This window comes from Carcharodon carcharias, chromosome 8 (genome assembly GCF_017639515.1).
Source record: "Carcharodon carcharias isolate sCarCar2 chromosome 8, sCarCar2.pri, whole genome shotgun sequence".
In the NCBI taxonomy this organism is placed as follows: domain Eukaryota; kingdom Metazoa; phylum Chordata; class Chondrichthyes; order Lamniformes; family Lamnidae; genus Carcharodon; species Carcharodon carcharias.
Genome location: NC_054474.1, coordinates 168,339,907 through 168,359,317, shown reverse-complemented (window position 1 = coordinate 168,359,317; position 19,411 = coordinate 168,339,907). Strand labels below are relative to the sequence as shown.

The window sequence follows — 19,411 nt, the reverse complement described above, 5'->3', positions numbered from 1 at the left end:
TTATTGTTTTTCATGTAACATCAGTCACAATGTTGTATGTGCTGATTCGTAAAATTGATTTTGAAAAACTTGAAACACACATTCACAGATTGTGAATTTGCATTAATAAAGTTCTGTGGAAATTATATTAAAATAACACTAGTGTTTGGTATCCATTTCATTCCTACTGATTAATTTTATCTTTAATTCTTCTCTACTACAATTAACTTAGAGTGATTGAAGCTCAAAAGTTGCAGGTACTGTGCAATATTACATGGAACAAGACTTTGAGATAATGTTATTCAGTGTGACTTTTTAAGAGAATAAACGCTATTATTTTATTCTGCACATTTTTTGCAAGGATTCAGATTCCCTTTTGAGTGATGCACTAGTGCTGCAGCTGTTCTGCACAATGTAGGAATAATTTGCACATGCTTAGAAACAGATTTTTGTTGGAGGTGCTGTCACTTGTAGTAATAGGAAAGGTACTGACATCCTGCAAACATCATATGGATTATAACCTAAACATATGGTTACTACTGTGATATTTGCAAGATGTTGAAGCAATCCACCCTTTCCTTTCTCAAACAAAGTAGTTCTATAAGCTGATACTGGAAGATAAGTTTCAGTTAACATAGTTATTTGACACAATATAATGGTCACTTTTTCCTTTTTAGTAAGGAGATTTTCTGATAAAGCTGTACTTTTGAAACGCTAAGCATTGCACTTGATAAACTTAAAATAACTTATTCATTAGATTCTGTTTTCAGTACAGTGTTAATTATTATCATACTTTTAAGTTTAGTCTTTTATCATACATCATGTCAAGGCTTGACTTGTTTACTTGGAGGTTAGAGGTTTCATTGGGCGGAAATTTCCATCCATTGGGGGGGTTGTGTGGGGGTGAGTGGGGGCGGATCCGAACCCGATCGGTGGCCACAGGGGGTGCCTCAGGGAGATTTGTTTAAGTTATGGAAATTTGAAAAAAGGTGGGAAAAAAATTTAAGGACATGTCCCCTTATGTGAAACTGTCACATGAGCTGGGATATGTCCATTATTTATTTCAAAATTTTAAATTTAAATAATAAACTCTTCATGAAACCTCATCCCGCCCATGGATGAGGTTTCTGGAAAAATGTGAAGGCTGCTTGGGCTCTTTGCCTGCCCTGCCAACTTACTTAATTACTTTTTAACAAGCGTTAATAGGCCTTTGACAGTTCGGCAGGTGCATAGCAGAGTTGGCTGCGCACCTGCTGAACTGACAACCTAAATGACGTGCGGTGATGTCGGGACACACGCCCAACGTAACCGTGTGTCATTTTACGCATCGGCGAGCAGGCCCCGCCCCCTGCTCGTCGACCCGAAAATTCTGCCCATTGGTTCAGGATCAGTCTGTTTTGTAGGTGGAGGCTGTAGAGAAGGAGAAATTATGGGGTGAAATTTTACCTTTGAGGTCTTTAGGAGTGGGAGCAGGTGTTGGCCTGTTTTGCTATTGTGCTATTGTGTTGGGAATCTTACATGGACCAGTCGATTGCTACACTTAACTAGTGTGCATTTTGAGGCATGCGGAAAATCCCCATGGGCCAGCAGGACCAGTGATTTAAATATATGAAGAGACAATCCATTTGAGGATTTGCACTGCTTTGGAGGTGATTTCCAATACTTTGGAGATCATTTCCGCTACCTTAGATCGTGATGACTTTGATTTGCATTTCCTGGACGCCAGCCTTCACAGCAGCATGGGAACAACTTTTGCAGCTCTACGTTAGATCTCTGATGAGGAACAAGAGGAATAGCACCAACAGCAGCAGAGGCAACACCAGCAGGAGCAGAAGTTGCCTTCTCAGAGTGGCCTGCCATTCCACAGAGCAGAGGGGATGAACACAGATCTACAGCTCACAGGAGGTAATGGCCCCAATACATGGTGTACTGACAGAGGATCAATTTTCTGAATTTGATTGAGCAACAGTGCCTCAGGAAACTCAAACATCCTTGTCAGGTCATTGCTGACATCAGCAACCTCCTGGAACATGACCTCCTGCTCACTGGACCAGGTGGGTCCACATGCCAGTATTAGTAAAGCCCACCACAGCCATGAATTTCTTCACCTCTGGCTCCTTCCAGGGATCTGCTGGGGGCACCTGCAGGATTGTACAGTCTGCTGATTGCAAGTGCATTTTTCAGGTGACCGACACAATTTTTACCAAGGCTGTCACTTTGTCCACTTTGCCACTGATGAGACAAGTCAGAATGAGAAAGCTGCAGTGGCCGAATTCCCACAAGTCTACGGAGTCATAGATTATACCCATGTAGCAATCAAGGTGCACCTAGGATGTAATCTCCAGTAGGTTATCATATATGTCTGTGCAAGATGTGCAGAAAGCTGCCATGATATCCTCACATTGTTCTGGTGAAGTATCCCAAAGGTCTCCCGAACTTCAAGCAGAGTCAGGGAAAGGTGCATCTGAAGCTACCTGAGCACAAGAGTCATCTGTCAGGATACTGAAGTTGTGATTCAGGTGCCTGGACAGATCTTGGGGTGCCCTTCAGGATGCAGCAACAAGGGTATCTTGCATGAAAGTGGTGTTCTTTGCCTTGCAGAGCAGGGCGCAGCAGAGAACGCTGGAGCTGTAGAGGAAGATAACCGCTTTGCATCATCATCATTGGAGGAAGAGCAACATGAGGAGCTGATATGGCAAGGGTCCTTTCCGCTGTGCACAGCGTCATATGACTTAGCTAACCTGAGGCTCTGTGGCCCTGTGGCTCACCAATGTTGAACCCATTCTCCACTCTCCCCAACACAAAGCGTCCCCAGTCAATAATCTTTCCATTTCACTGATACCTACTGCTTATCATCTACTCCTGGCATACCATTTACCTCAAGACTGATGTCGTCTTCGCAGTTGAGAGACAACAAAGGCGATGATTGGACACTAGAGACTTGAAATAAAGTTCATGGTATATAAACATTTACAATGATTTATACACAACACAATTAAACATCTAAGTGATTTCCCTAATAAAACTACAAACTTTTTTCCTTTTTCTGTTACTTCTACATTGTGCTATCCATGTGGCTTCAGCAGAGGTGGAGGCAGCCTGCTCTGAATGTTGTGGTGCTCATGGTGATGTCTTCTGGGTTTTGAAGCCCTTGAGAGCCCTGCCAAAGACTGCCCCACTTGCACCTGTGCAGGGGCAGTCTCTGCTACTGGAACAGGAGTCAGCATGTGGGGTTCTGATTGGGGAGGGGGTTGTGGGGCAAGGAGGGAGGAGTTGGAACACCTTGAACTGAGTTCCCACTTCTATGCGCCCTTTCTCCATCTTCCCTCTTATGACTTAGCTGCACTCTCCAGCTAGCCAAGAGCTGGCAAACACTTTGCTGTATTTCAGTTATGTGTTGAATGGCCAAGGTGAGGCTTGAGCATGCAGGTCACTGTTGAGGACCAGCATGTACTGGGTTACCTGCCATTTCTGATACTCCATGCAGTTTGCCATTCTTTCCATGGAGGTGGACATCAGCACGAAGACCTGAGACATCATGGCAGTCATGCTAGAGATGGACTCCCCTAATCTCTCTCCATAGGAATGCCGTAGCTGTACAAACGTTGACAGAAACTGTCACGTTTTCTGCGCCAGAACAGTCCTCTTAGTTGATATGAAGACTCAGCATCTGCGACCAGCCAAGCAGAGCTTGGAGCATTTTATGCCCTTCAACAGGAATTCTAATTTAAGTGCTGCCCTTCTCCAGCTGCTCCTGTTCACTTCTGATGTGTGGCTCATGCTATGACAACCCAGCTACCTGCCTTGGAGACCCCACTGAGGTGTGTGTATCTGAGCTGGTGGAAGGTGTGAGTCATGCGAGTCAGAATACAGGGCTTCTTCTGGGGACTCCTCACCCTCCCCCCTACACCACCATCTCCAGCATCAAGCTTGAAGGACCTGTGGGAGATATGGATAGAACTGACAACAGAAAAAGATTCCAAGTCATCATTGTGCAGATGATCATATTTCAGTTACACGTTACACCACGTCAACATGAGTGTCTGTGTGTTGTGTGCCATTTGACTATGTGATATCAAATCCTGTCACCAGGTGTTTGGGAGACCCCCATTTTTCCATCTCCTAAGGCTACACACTGATAGTTATGCTGATTTCTAGTGCCTCGACCTCCACAGTGGTCAAGGTGGTGATCACTTGTAGTTCTCTGTCTGTCCCTGGAGTTCTGCACTTTCTCCTGCAAGGAGAGAAAGCAGAGAGTTCTCAGTGCGAGAATTGGATTGTGACAAGAGGATGGAGCAGCAACATTTGTGGAAGGCTGTTGTGAGATAGCAATAAGAGGATGAATGTCAGTGGTGGCTGTTCAGATGGGGATGTGAGGAGGTGCTTCAAGAGAGAGGAATGGATGGAGCAGCAAGTTATGTTGGTCTGAGGAATGTTGTACAGGGGAATGTTGGTGAAGTTAAAGGGGTTGGCACTTGAATGTGGCACCTTTCTTGCCCCAAGGCTGTTGAACCTCTTTTGGTACTGCATCCATAAGTGAGGGATCACAATCCTCTTTAGACACTTACAATCATGCCCTCTTCATTTCCATCTGCTGGGAAGAGTATCTCTCTGTGTGGCCCTTGTAGCCCTCAGCTTGACCTCTAGGGATGCCTCACGGAACCTTCCAATGTTCTGTTTCAATGTTGAGACTTCATCATTGAAGTTGCTATCTACGTCCAGACAGTTGTATGTTTCCATCCTGATTCGTACTGGTGCCTTTAAATAGTGAGACGTCAACAGTCAGGTGCGGGTTGTCATTATGCCTGCCTGCTCCGATTGATCAGGAAACCTGGAAATGGGATACAGATGCTGTGGCTGAGTTAAGAAGCCACAGCAAAGCCTGCTCTGTTAACTTTTAGCGGTTCCTGACCTGCTGGTCTTCCCTTTTACTAGTGGGTCCATCTGTGGGTTAAAATTCTGCCCTATGTCTGAAGTTCAATGAACCAATGAAATATGCAGAAAGGGTGTACAATAGAAAATGATGACTATTGTTTATATTCTATACTTAAAGAAAAACCATATAATTTAAGAGACTTGTACATAAGCTATGAGGTCTTCTGCATTCATTTAATAAACTGGTTATGCTACTCATTGTCATTATATGTTCTGTTATAATGCATAATTGAGTTATAGTGGAACCTCAATATCCATTATAATGAGGGGCCCACTCCCAGCAGATAATAGAAAATGGCAGGTAATCAAGTACCCAAATTACTGTACACATCCGATTCCTGCCTCTTTCCACCTGCCCACCTCAGCCCTCTTGAGCAGCAATCACCTTCAATACTTCAGTTAAGATTAGTTGCTGCTGTACAGCTGATCAGTCAGCTGATCTTCCAGCTCACTGCTCACCAGGCAGCAGTCAGCAGCTCTGGCCTCTTGGCCCAAAGACCTTTAGAAAGTTGTTGAACAGGGTCTGTATTCATTTTGGAGTTGCTGGCCCTGCTAACATCAGTGTTGTAGAGGGTGCTGATGGGATTGTTGGAGATGAGCACATGTTACTGTTATCACTCACCTCCTGGAGCTCTCAAACGGTGGCTGGCATTGGAATCTCTTACATTTGTATCTGCTAGGTGACAGGTGAGGAAGTATGAACTGGCAGGTTAGCTAATCCACCAGCTGCTGGAGCACCAGGTGAGCTTAAGGGTAAGAGAACCATGTTCAGAACATATTTTTAAAACATGCTGGCACGTTCAATTCCATTGGTCTCCTGGTATTTCTGAAAGCAGTAGATTGTCGCTTCATTAACTTGCACTGATTACATTGCAGTTGTCAATCTTGCTGCTAGACTTGCTCCCCTTGGATTACAGCATAGCAGGGAGAATGAACAGAGGAGACACACAGCAGTCAAACTGCTAGAGGAGAAGGGGAGAAGGGCTCACAGTGGGAGTCCATATCTGTCCAGAATGTGCAGGGAACAATTCTCCCATCTCAACCTCAGCGAGGAATATGTGTCAGAGGTCTTTGCTTCACTCAGAAGGTCCTGACTGAAATCTAACACTTGCTGCAACCTCAGCAGAACAAGAACATCATTGCCAGTGGCTTGCAAGTTAACCGTGGCTGTTATACATCTGCTTCCTTCCAGGTTGGAGCAAGCAATATTTGCAACATCTTGCAGTTTACCATTCACTGAAGGTCTCTCTGCAAAGAGATTTGAATTCGTTTCACCCTCTCTTACCTGAGAAAAGCAGGTGGAGTGACATGTGGCTTTGCAAGAATTGCAGGCTTTCCGATGGTACAGGGTGTCATTGTCTACATTTTGCAGGTGTTGAATGTCAACTCTGTGGTTTATTGCAACCAGAAAACATTCCACTCCCTTAATGTGAAGTCTTAGACAACATATCTTGCCAATGTCCAGTATCCTGGCAGAATCATACTGAATTCATTCTGCAGCAGTCCACCCTACCATCTGCATTTGAGCCATGACAAACCAGAGGGTGGCTACTGGGCAACAAAGGCTTCCTGCTGTCTACATGATTCAAACTCCAATGTGCAACGCACGCATGTGAGCAGCATGCATATAACAAAAGCCATGCTGTCACACAAAATGTGATTGAACAGGTTAGAGGTGTTTAAAAAACGATTCCGCTGCCTCAGCTGCAGAGGCGCCCTACGTGCCTCAACTAGAGCGCATGTCCAAATTGGTTGAGGTCTGCTGCATGCTGCACAACCTCCCCATGTGGGCACAGCCCTTGCTGCCAGCTGCAAAGCGAACAGCAGAGGAGGCAACACAGCCTCTTTGTGACCACGCTATCCACGATGGGCTTCTCCGACTGTGATATCAGTGAACACACAGGGCTTCTGCAAGAATATTAGGTGCCCAAGGTGAACCTTCAGCCTTGCAACCTGCTCCTCAACAATTAACTTTTGAAAATAAATATTGTGCATTAGTATGAATAAAAAAATCTGCATTTATAATTACAGATTTCCTTTAAATGAGAAAGGAGAATATTATACTGATTGTACATCCTCATTGCTCTGCACTTGTCACAGGATATGTACTAGAAGAAATGCACATTATAATGTGAAATATGGCTCACATGATGTAATACCTGTGTTCCTGCAATAGTTGCTAGATTATTTTATGTGCAATTTACGCAATCGGTAATCGTTATGATAGAGTGGGCTAGATTAAATTACATTCTTTGATTATTTACTGGTTCACAGTTTTGGAATAGTCATGTAGATGTACAAATTTGTAAAATTGTTGCATGAACAGAATGAGGAATATAATGTGATATTTTGGGTAAGACTACAATGTAAATACATGGAAATTATGTGTATGTTAGTATATGTGCATATATGTCAGTAGACCTAGATCTTTCATTCTCACTGCTGAAGCCTACTTACACAGTTTCATGAATGGTACATTCAGTTTTTTTTTCCACACCCACACCCCAAATTTTGTCGTTCTGGACAGCTGCCTAGTTTGCCTGGTGGTTGCACCGGCCCTGTGAACGTACCACTCAATTTCCCCATTGACCAACACTCCCACACTGTACCTGCTCTCAGTTATTGACCATCATTGTGTTCTCTTGGCCATACTGCAAAGATAAAAACCACTACAAAACATGCACTCCATACCAAATTTATAAATCAGGCCATGTCATTTTGCTATAAACATAAACAAATCTGCCTTTTGCATTTCTTTATTGCCTGTTTTCAGTGTGCCTTTGTCTATCCTAGTGCTCCTACACAGTGCTTCCCCAGTGATGGCAACATTACTGCTGGAAGGGTGCTGATATTCAGTAGGGAAGATTGCAATTGGCCTTGTAGGACAACCTCGAGCAGCTGTGGCCTAAAATGAAGGTCTCATCTGGATGGCAGCAATCTGAGTGGTGGCGGGAGGACAAAAGCTGCAAACCTGAGAGGACAGCAGTTTTGTGCTCCATGATGCCACTACCATTCCCCCAGGGTGATGCCTCAACAATCCTAGCAATGTGTTGGAGGACAGATTGCTGGACTTCTGTAACACCCTGCAAGCCCCTTTGAACATTGGTGCCCACTGCTATGGTGATAGTGGACTGAACCTGCATAATAAGCTGAGCTTGAATGAGAGCAGTCTGAGCTTGTATAGTAGCAAACTGAGCATGCGTGAATTTTGCCTGAGCTTCCATCGTAGCACCCAGACCTTTGGGTGGCTTCTGTTTATGCTGTAATGGAAACTGGGATATCAACCACAGACACTGAATCTTGGATAAATCTGCAAGTGTTTTTGCCCAGTTGACCACCACTTTGAAGCTGAAGAGGATGGGCTCCAACCTCTGTGCAGAGCCCTGTGGCCAGTTGAAGCTGAACTCCTCCAAACTCCATGACACTAATGATAGGCTTTCTGGTAGGCCTGCCATTGCGTGGGACATTGCACTGTTCACATTCATGAGCATTTGAGTAGACTGCTTCATCAAGTCCACGTCTGACTTCCTGCAGCAGTACTGTGCGCGACTCTGCCCTCTGGTGAGCTGGCATCTGTCCCCTGTCCTGGCTGCAGACCTTCCTACCCGGTCTCTCATCCCATGAAGGTCCTGCCCCTAAGCAATCCTCTAAATTATACACAATGTCTGAGAGTGTGAGAGAAATTCTTCATTACTCTTCCTTCTCTTGCACCTCTTTCTCTTCTCTCACCAGGCTGCAATTCTTGGGTACCTGAAAGGAGAATGGTACAAGGATAGCATTTTGATGAGGGGAGGTCTGAAAAACAAGAGGTGCACACCATGTGCAATTTGTAAATCAGAAGAGGTTGTGGGGTGAGGGGTAAGTGGGAAATGAGAAGGGGGATTTAGGTATGAGCATACCTGTCATGGTGTCAGACCTGCTCTGGCTGCCACTTTAGCCATGGCTGCTCAAATGATGACGAGCGCTATATCCTACATGGACAATCAGCCATGCTGCTGGTTATGCCCGACAAGAGAGAAGAAGTGTGTCTGTGGGTGTGGTATAATGTGTTTAGGTGATGTGGCCATGTGGTTGAATAATTGGCAGTGTATGCAAAATGTGGGTGTGAGACATGAACAAGTGTTAAGAATGAGAGGCTGAGGTGAAGCTATGAATGTTAAGTATGAGTTGTAATTGGTAGAGATTGTTGGTAGGTGAGTGATGAAGGTGTGGTAAATTGAGTAGTGTCTGAAGCTAATAGTTCAGTTGACAGGGTATGCCATTTGAAGATGCATTCACTGACCATGGCCACTTGCGTGCGGACCTTGAGCTTCTTGCATCCTCGGGGCTAGACTGCTGGCATTGACTGTGACAGCTATCTGATCCCACTCCCTTAGTGTCTGGCAGGCCTCCTGGCCCCTTGTAGATAGAGAACCTGTCTCCATCTCCTCCACCCAGGTGTCCAATGCAGCATCTGAGTCTCTTTGAAGCATACTGTCTCCCCACTTGCACCAATGGTCACTCTTTTTGCTGGTCATACTCTTCTCCAGCCACTTTTCTCATCTGCTCCTGCCAGAATGCACCTCTCTTTTAAAAGGTGCATGCTAACATTCAGTAGTGTAGGCTAGCTTTAAGTGGTACAAGCTTTGAAGGAACTTGGGTGTGCAGCCACTCAACAGTGCATTTAGTGCTGGGCTGCATGCTACAATCATTTAATTTAGCAGGCAGCGCAAAGTTTGCTTGCTGCCTGCATCAGAAGCAACATGCATGCGTTAATTGCACATAGTGATCCCTGTGCCCCCTTTTCAGGGCTATTGAATTTTGCCCCCCATATCTTTATCATAACCTGTGCTATAAATAGTGGGCACTTGGGAGGAGCTAGAAACCATTAATGTAATTTCAGAGTACCAATCATGTCATAAACCAAATCCGTGATTTCTTAATGCTGAAATTAGGGATTTTTGTGCAACCTGCACTTTCTTTTTAATAGTCTCTGAGCACCATATGATGTTGATCGAAGAGTAATAAAGTTAAATTCTTTAGCAGATTGCCAGCACTTTGTATACTCAGATTTATATGTTGTTTGTGTCTCAGGAGCTGTTTGATCTAACTTGTTTTGTGGAGTTGCTATATGCCACAAAACACCAGCTGCTGCAGCAGCATGAAACAACTTCAAGAGCAACTTCGGGCCCTCTCTCACCTGTACTTCACCACTCATTTCCCATACTAACCCAATTAACATATCTCTAGCTTAAAACCTCTCTATATCATGTAATTTTTGTTAATTAAATTTAATGTTTACAAGATCAGTGGCATGGTATATCCTTCTACATTCGACCTTTACAGCTCTTAGGCCTAGAAATTCAGTCATGCAGCAGCTGTTTTATTTGGCTGCTGAGGAGTTCTGTTCTTGACCCCATATTGAAGTAACGCAGGCCAAGTCAGCCACCCTTTCGGCCTATCTTCCCAACATGCTAAGTCTCGTTCTCAGCTGAATCAGCTCAAGAATTATTATTTGCTCCCATTTTTTGTTTGCTACTACATAGGGTAAGTTAAGTGATTGAGGCAAAATAATTAGAAGCTGGAAGAATTAAACCGTAGGAACTAATGGATATGTCAGTTGCAGTTACTTACCAGCATTTATTAAACTACAGAATTTTTGAAAATTGCATTTAGTTTTTCTAAAGAATATTTAATAATTATTCTGGATTGATGATTTTCTGTGCGTATGTTTGTGTGTTAGGTCTTGATGCTCTGAAGAATGGGGAAAAATATTTACAGGGTTGGGCTTTTGGTTGCCAGTTCGATCGTGGCACAGGGGTCATAAGCTGAGTTCAGTGAAGAGAATCAGAAGATCAGATGATGCTGAGATACGTCTGGGAGATGAGAGGTACAGAATTACAAGCGAGAGTGCAGACCTGCTGAGGCAATTACAGCTTAATGGGGTCATTTGGAAGGCAATTGCCATGGGTTAATGTAGTATGGAGAGATGAGGTGAGATTGAAGTGAAAATTTGGGCTTGAAGTGCTTGAGATGGAAGATCAAGTGCAGCAAATTCAGCAGTGGAAAGAAGCACAGGGCTTCAGTAAAATTGCTCTCCAATGTGAATTTTTTTGAAGGAAAAACTACCAATTATCATTTCTGTCTTTATGCAGTAGATGGAAGGAAATTGAACTTTCATTAATATGTTTGACATAAGGAAAGTTAACATTAAAAAAACTAAAAACTCTTTAAGTGTTTGACTTGTAAAGGACTAATTTACCTTTCGTGAAACAGTGATTTTTCATGCAAATTAAATGTCCTTTTCATACTAAACAGGAGAGTGTGAAATTGTATTACATAATAGCTTGTTTTTATGAGCTAAATTTTCAATAGTGTTTTAAGGCCAAGTTTTAAAGGGATGGCTGTGATTGAGCAAAGAGTTCATAAATGGAATGCAGGAGACAAATGACACTGAGAAAGATCATCATGGTTCGTTACCTCAGCTAGTTCATTACCTTAATTGCTGGGTTGTAGCAAAACGTAATCCAGGCCTTGGAAAAACACAGGGGTTTTAGAAGGATTGGCATTTGCACCTTATGGCTAAGAGATTTGAGACCGTTTCCCGAAACATTACTACAGGAACACTAAACGTTGATCAAAGGCTGAACTTCCTTACGGTCGGCCGTGTAAAAATCCCCATGAGCAATAACGTGCACTGAACCATAATGAAAAATCGCAGGTACAGCACTCTTTCTGCTTGACTGTCGCTGTGCCAAATCATTGAGTAGGAATAGTATATTAGCAGGCTTTAAGTATTTTGAATTTTTCCATGATTACTATGAGTTTAGTCGCATAACTTATCTTCATAAGTGAGGCTGCAGAAGGATTGGTAATCATGTACATTTTAGCCCCGATACAAAGTTTTCATATTAAAAAGAAAATTCTTGCTAAAACGTTTTTAGTGGTCATACAAAATGGTTGAAAGTGTGCTGTCCTTTTATGGCATCCTGTTGTGACCTCTGCTTTGGAAGTGCCTGCTTTCCTTTGCATTTAGCCAAACGTTGATTTATTTATGCCACAAGCAGTGAAATTTGAGGCAAACTAATGTACCAAAGAAGTAAAAGGACAAAAGTGATCCAAATGAAATCTTTTCTTTACAAAGAGCATTTTTTGTTTTGAGCATAAGTTTTATAGTGGCATAAAATGTCCAGAGTAAAAGAGTCATGATAAAGCAGCAAAAGCACTTCTCAAAAGGTAGAAGTGAAAGCATTGGGACACTTTGCTGCATTAATTGTGTTCTTTTATCTGAAGGTTCTTTGTGCAGCACAAATGGTGCTAGTAGCATCATATCTAAGCCATATGTAAACATCACAATTAAAGAAATCTTCAATAATAAATTTAATTTTGAATCAAGTTGATTTTTATTTCATAAATACTTAATTACTGAAAATGCCAGTCACATATCCCATAAAGTCCAAGATTTTGGTCTTTGCCCCTGTTCAGGCTCAAACTTAGTGCTGCGCCATTGGTGGGCCCGCCCGGATGGGGGTCCAGTGATAGACGAAAATTAGTCTTCAGGTCTTATCAGTGTACACAGAGCCTACACAGACACCTTGCCCATGCAAAGAACTCTGCGTCTGGCCACCTGCCTCACTTGCAGCAGCTGTCAAGTAAGTGACGGGAGGGGGAAATGTGAGAGACTGGGGGGAAGGGTGCAGGGAGAGAGAAGCAGCTTGGCAGGATCTTTTTTAAAAGATTTTTTAGATTTACCTTTCGTTGGTGGCCACAGAAGTAGGGCTCATGTTACGTAGCCACTATCGCCGCTCTGGAATGAAATTTGGAGAACAGTGATTACAATTTGTTCTTCTCCTTCCCGATGTACCATTCAGTGGCCAGGAAATGATGGGACAGGTGATCTGCCCCTAGGCTTTGGCCACTGCTGATCATTAGAAACCTTGATAATATTCTGGCTTTACTGTCTTCAGACTATTGATTTTGCTATTTGAACATTGCAACTGGGCCATGGAGGCAATTGGCAATCAGTAACCTACATCTGGAATCATAGCTGTGAACCTGAATTCTACCACTCTGTGGGGTTTCTCTAGGTTCTTTAAAATGGAGGCTATTTTTATTTCAAGGAATATGTGAGCAAATGACTATCTCACATTAGTAAAGCTGGACTACTGACTGCATTCAGGTAAACTGAGTGAAATTTTGTTTCTATTTCAAATACCAATTCCTAGCATTTTGTTCAGAGGTATTTTTATGGATATGAATATGGTTAAACATATCTTTTTTTAAAAAAGCTACCTTCTGCAGGTGTATATCTGCTAACAATTAAAAAGAAAATTAATTGGGAACAGCACATTTGGTCAGTGAGAATATGTGCATTGGGTAGTGGTTTACAAGATTTCATCTTGGGACTGAGCATTGAGTCTAGTTCAGGCTAATAGGATGGAAGTCTCCTATCTCATCACTCAAACAAATTCTCTCAGTCTTGACTCAGTTTATAGTACACGCAAATCCACATGGCAAAACTGCTTATTACGTCTAATTGGCTGCACAGCAGCACTCTTACTCAGAGGCCACCAGAAAGAAAGTATTGAAAGGTGGAAGAAGGTTATATTCTTTTGTTGTGGCTAAGGTACATTATTGGGTTACAAGAGCTTTTTATCTGATTCCTGAAGGAAAAACAAAAAATTTGGTTAAATTCTATAGCACTCAAACTAGCATGTGGCTCATAGTGTGCAATTACCCCCTGCCTGTTGATTGTAACGCAGGCAGCACGCCAACCTAGTGCTGCCTGCTTATTTCAATGATCTCACAGTCCAGTCAATGCTCACTGCATTATTGACTGGCTGGGGTGCCTGAGGAGGGGGCCAATACTGTGACTGGGAGCAGTTAAAGCTAACCAGCACTGCTTAAAGCTAGCCTGCGCCACTTAAAGGGGAGGCACATTGTGGCTGGAGCAGAGTTGGCACATGTGCAGGAAGTGAATCTGACCTGTTAAGCGTTGAACATTGGCACAACCTGGGAGAGAGGGGGGTATCAAGGTTTTTGAACGCTGCTCTGGAAACCTTGATGGAGGAAGGGAAATGAGGAAAGATGTCTTGAATCCACAGGAGGCCCTGTAGATACATGTTCAGAAGGCAATGGAAGCAGGTAGCCATGGAGGACAATGCCAGGAGTTAATCCCTGAGGACCTGGATGCAGTGCCGCAACAAATTCAGCGACCTCACACGTGTGGCCAAGTTCAGTGTATGCATCTTCAAATGCCATATCCTACCAACTGCACCACTAGCCTCAAGCACTGCTCAGTTCACCACACCATTACTTATCTACCAACAATCTGTAGTAATCAGGGCTCATACCTAACATCCATTTGCTTCACTGTACTCTTAGGCAGTGTGGCAAGCCTCACACCAATATTTCATAACTTTCCCACAATAACATTCAACCATGACAGCCACATCAGCTGACCAGATTGCATGGCACTGGCTGACACTTTCCTCTCTCATGCAGGACATGGTGACACTCAACCAGAGGCAGCAGGCACACCTGTTTGTCCCAGCCCCCATAGAGAAGCCAGCATTGGGACGCCCATGCTAAGGCTGCAGCCAGAGACAGGGTGAAAACCATTGAAGATTATAGCATCCTCACACCTAATCCTGCTCCTCCCATCCCACCACCTCTTTATCCCAAGAGCTTATCTTCTGATTTACAAGCTGGTGTAAGTACGCACTTCTTACTTTAATTCCCTCCCTTCCTGCACCACAGTCTTAACAATGCGCCTTTCTCCTTTCAAATACCTACCAAGTGCAGCCTGGTCAGGGAGTGGAGGAATGCGAAGAAGATAGCCATGAGGAAGATGCAACATCGTTCGATTTTACACTTGGAGCTACCAGCTAAGATACTGACACTGCATGTAATTTAAAGGATAGCATAGAAGTAGGATCCGCAACTGGTGAGACACCAGGCACAATTGGCCTGCAGCCAGGACATTGGGAGAGGATTACGTAGATGCCAGCTCACCGAAGCATGGGGTCACAAATGAGCCCTGTTGCTGAGGACTCAGATGGGCACTTCGATGGAGCAACCAACGTAAGAAGGCTGATTGTATGCAGAGTGAAATTCTTGGTGTATTTGGAATCCAGCCAGAAAGATGGTAGTCATTGTTATGAAGCAGTCTGGCACCAATGTGGCACTGAGCTTTGCACAGCTTGCAGCCCATCCTTTCCAGCATGGAAATAGTGCCCAACTTATGTGGACCCATCCAAGGTGCAGGCCTCTGATGGTTCATGTCGCAGTTTCCAATGCAGCACATGCAGAAGCCATACAACGTTGGAGTGCTGCAGTGGAAGTCAGAATGCTGTCATTATGGCTGTCGATTACCGTGTGTAAAGGGGCTTGCAGGGTGTCACAGTCCAGCAACAGATTCTCCAACTTGCTGAGGCCTTGACCCAGGGGAATGGCATTGTTGCCATGTAACATGGATCTGCTGTCCTCACTCAGGAAGACAACTTACATTTCCCACTAGCCCTTCCACTCCTCCGGTGCCTTTGTTGTTGCCTGCTGTCCAGCCAGTCCACACTGCTGCCACCAAAGCAGAGGCAGTTCAGTCCACAGCTAGGCCTTTTAGGCTCAGAACTACTCAAGGTCATCCTCCCAAGGCAAAATGCAGTCTCCTGTACTGAAAATAATCAGCCTTCCACCAATTATGCTGCAGGTAGCACAACCTAGATGCGCTAACACAGGCAAAGGCACATGGAAGACAGGCACTAAAGGAATGCACAAGGGTGATTAGGTTGACTTTTGTGTGCAAAATGACATTATTTTGTTTATAAAATTGGTTTGGAATACTTATTTGTGGCTTTTATGTTTTGCTCTGTGGCTACACGGATGCTGTGATGGTCAGTGATGGAGGGAAGGTAATGTTGTGGGACTGTTGATGAATAGGGAATTGGGATTGCAGTTATTGCTATCGCCCTTGGCCAGAAAGGGCGAGGTTGTGCAGCATGCAGCAGACTAGCAGGAATCTTGATACCTGTTCTGCTCAGTACTATAGGATGACAGGACGGTTCTCATTGTTTGATTGTTAGCATGTGTGCATGGGTTGTGCACTGGAATCATTTGCCATGTTTTTATCAAGATAGCCCATGATGTCCAGTAGCCACTCTTTTTTGTTTTACTGTGATTGTAGAATCATAGAAAGTTTACGGCACAGAAGGAGGCCACTTGGCCGATCGTGTCTGCGTCGACTGAGAAACGAGTCACCCAGCCTAATCCTACTTTGCAGCATTTGGTCCTTAGCCTTGCAGGTTACGGCTCTTGAGGTGAATATTCAGACACCTTTTAAATGAGTTGAAGGTTTTTGCCTCTACTACCCTTTCAGGCAGTGATTTCCAGACCCCTACATCCCTCTGGGTGAAAAATCTTTTCCTCATCTCCCCTCTAAACCTTCTACTAGTCACTAAATCTATGCCCCCTAGTCACTGACCTCTCTGCTAAATAGGCTGTTCCTATTCACTCTATCCAGCCAAAAGTCAATGGACTTTTGGCTGGGCCACCGAATCTCCCACCGTGGGTCCCGCCATGAGGGGCTGGAAAATCCTGGCCAATGTATGAAGATAAACAAAGTGTGGAACAAAAACAAGCAGCAGGGAATGAACAGAGAGAATATGACAGTGTAGTTATGTGTGTGTGTATTTTTATATATACATATATATAAAAGCACATTACTGTATACAAGTAAGATAACCTAAGAATTTTTTTTTGTATTGTAAGAAAAAAAAATCAATGCAACAATCTTTCTCTTTCCCCTCATCCAATCCGTAATTGAAATGGAAAATCAAATGAATGCGGAGCAGATAATTGTTTTATCAATATTCCCTGCCTGCCCTACAAGGGTCAGTGCAGAATGATCATGAGCTGGGGATATGACAAGGACAAAATGTGAAATTGAACAGCATGGAGGCAATAAATCAGGCTTGACAAGAAATAGTGACCAGCATGTAGCTACACTATGTAGGTGCCAGGCTGAGGTTTGTTTTCATCTGACCGTACCAAGTGAAACTTAAACTCTGACATTTATTGGCTTGAGATGTTTCTGAAAACATTTTTTTATTCTTCATAAATGCTTTCTTTAATACCTTGCAATAAGTTTATAAGATGTATATTGTAACAGCTGAAATGTTCATAGTAATTTGAGTTATCATGTATAGTGTAATTATGTATAGTGTACTTTACAAACTCCATGAATTTTTTCCTTCTACATTTTCCACACAAGTGGTAATCTCGTTATCAAGAAAATATTTCGGCCATCAAGAAAAATCTTTTACAAATGACACAGGCAGCTTTGTTTCATGGGAATTGTTGCCCAGGTGCCAACAGTGCATTGTCTGTTTTCAATAAACTCTCCAGCATTACATCAGAATACCCCTAAGGGAGGTTGAACAGAAGCTAAAGCTTCTCTTCCTATCTTCCCCTCATTTGGTGTCAGTGCAAATTTTGGTGCATGGTCTGCTACTGATGTGCCTGACTACCTGGGCAGAAGAATTTTGTATTTTTCTGTAATTGGTAATAACCCAAGTCAAAATGAATATCCTTCAGTTTCATATACTTCCATGTGGTTTTGCTTGTCATAGTGAAAATATATGCAATCTCTTGTGGGTGATTTATCTCCTCAAAAGATATATATTTTTTCTTTTGATACCCTTGATTTTAGCCTAGTGATGGACTAGCTTGTATGCTATTTCCATTTTATTCTCTTTCAGTTTTTATTTATTTAGAAAAAAGGCTAAGTGTCATGCTCGAGTATGTTATAAACTATCAGATAATACTTGAAAATTTTGAACAAAAACACACTGTTAAAATGGCTGTTGCAAAACCATGTGACCTTTGGCGGTATCAGCTCCAGACAATTCTGAGATTCAAGAAAATACCTAATTGCCTATGGGCAATCGCATCCATCTGGGAAATTCACACATCCCTTTGTTAAGGATGAAACGTTAACAAACGGACTATAACATTCCAGCCTACTTGTCTTTCTGGTTCAACATGGACAAAGGACACATCGAAACTCAATGTGTGTTAGGATGAATGTGAAGAGGCCCCCATTGACCTCCTGTTGTATCATGATGGTCCCTCATTCGAACATAGACTGGGTAAATTGCCAAATGTCAAACACAGGATATTTATTGACCTGACCACCCACCTGATTTGAAAAAAGGCTTTGGACTTTTAACAAGTCACATAGATACATCAGCCATGTTTGTTGCCTGCTTTTAAAACAGCAAGCATCAGCTCTGCAGAGACAGACCATCAGAAATCCATTGAATCAGCTGCAGTCAACTAAGCAGCCATGGCAATAAACAGCAATACCTGAAAAGTGGGAGAAGGACTCTCAACAACCTGTTCCAACTTCAGGTTCACCTGAGAAGCTGCCTCCTGGAAATTCAGCTACAAGAAGCCCTCGGTAGCTCACTGAGAAACTTCCTCTTAGAAGATCTTCACTTCAACTAAAAGTATCAACTCACCTGAAACTACAGGCCAGCAAGGAAAGAGAGTTATACTTCGGACAGTTATACTTTGTAATTGTACTTTTTTCTCTTTGTCTGTATCTAGTCTGAGTGCGTGTGATGCGAGAGAGTGAGATGTTGCATTTATACCTCTGGGGCAAGGGTGGGTAACAACCTTCTTTATTTTTAAACTCTCAAAAATGCTTGCTGCTGGAAATATTTAAATTGAGACTTCAATCTGAGCGTAAGAAAATACATACACCTCACATATGAAGTGCATTGATTGCGGACAATACAAAAACGCACAAATTCTGTGACAAATTGGGGGCTCGTCCAGGATCAAACCTTTTTGTAAACGAGCCAAATCTGACTTCAAAGGAATTGGAAGTAGAAGGGAAAAGTAACTAAAGCCAAAATTGTTGAAACAAGAAACAAAGGGATTACAACAGTAAATTTTGTGAGTACTAACAATAGAAGAGTAGATGGTTACTTTTGATGTGAAAGCATTTCTGCAAGAGGAGGATTTAACTTGGCAAAAATTAGCATCCCTAAACATAGAACAGCTAAAAACCCTAGATAAACAGGTAGAACCTAATACACTAAATAAAGCAGGGAGATCCAAGGTACTATAGATGGTGTCTGAGCACCTCAGGTCACTTCGGATTCAGAACAGGTAGAAGAAACAGAACCTAGAACAGACTAGGTTACTCTAGCCAAAACTTGACTGGAAGAGCAGAGGTAGAGTTAGAGTTTCTGGCAAAAGAGAAAGAAAGGGAAGCCCAGAAGGAAAGAGAGACAGGAGAAGTGTGCTTTTCAGCTCAAAGCTTGAGAGGTAATTAGAGGCACAGAAAAATTGGGAGCTGGGGCAGATTGCAGCAGCTAGGGAGAACCTGACTTTACCTAGTGGCAATTTAACTACCCTTAGCGCAGAGAAAAATCTGATTTCCTAAAGTATTCCCGATTTGTCCCCAAATTTGAAGAGGAGGATGTAGAAACTTTCTTCATAGCCTTTGAGAAAT

At 43.0% G+C, this 19,411-nt stretch overlaps 1 protein-coding gene across 11 annotated transcripts in view; it reads left to right on the top strand.

The window, feature by feature from the left end:
* The window catches only part of LOC121281566 (pre-B-cell leukemia transcription factor 3), a 219,294-nt gene that overhangs the window by 43,596 nt on the left and 156,287 nt on the right, over window positions 1-19,411 (top strand). The window contains exon 1 of one of the 11 annotated variants that reach the window (XM_041194545.1): window positions 10,738-10,783. The exons of the other annotated variants lie outside the window; for them this stretch is intronic. Coding sequence (XP_041050479.1) covers window positions 10,753-10,783 — 31 coding nt within the window. The 5' untranslated portion in view covers window positions 10,738-10,752. Of the gene's footprint in view, window positions 1-10,737; window positions 10,784-19,411 lie in introns of those variants that run through there. 11 annotated transcript variants of the gene reach the window in all.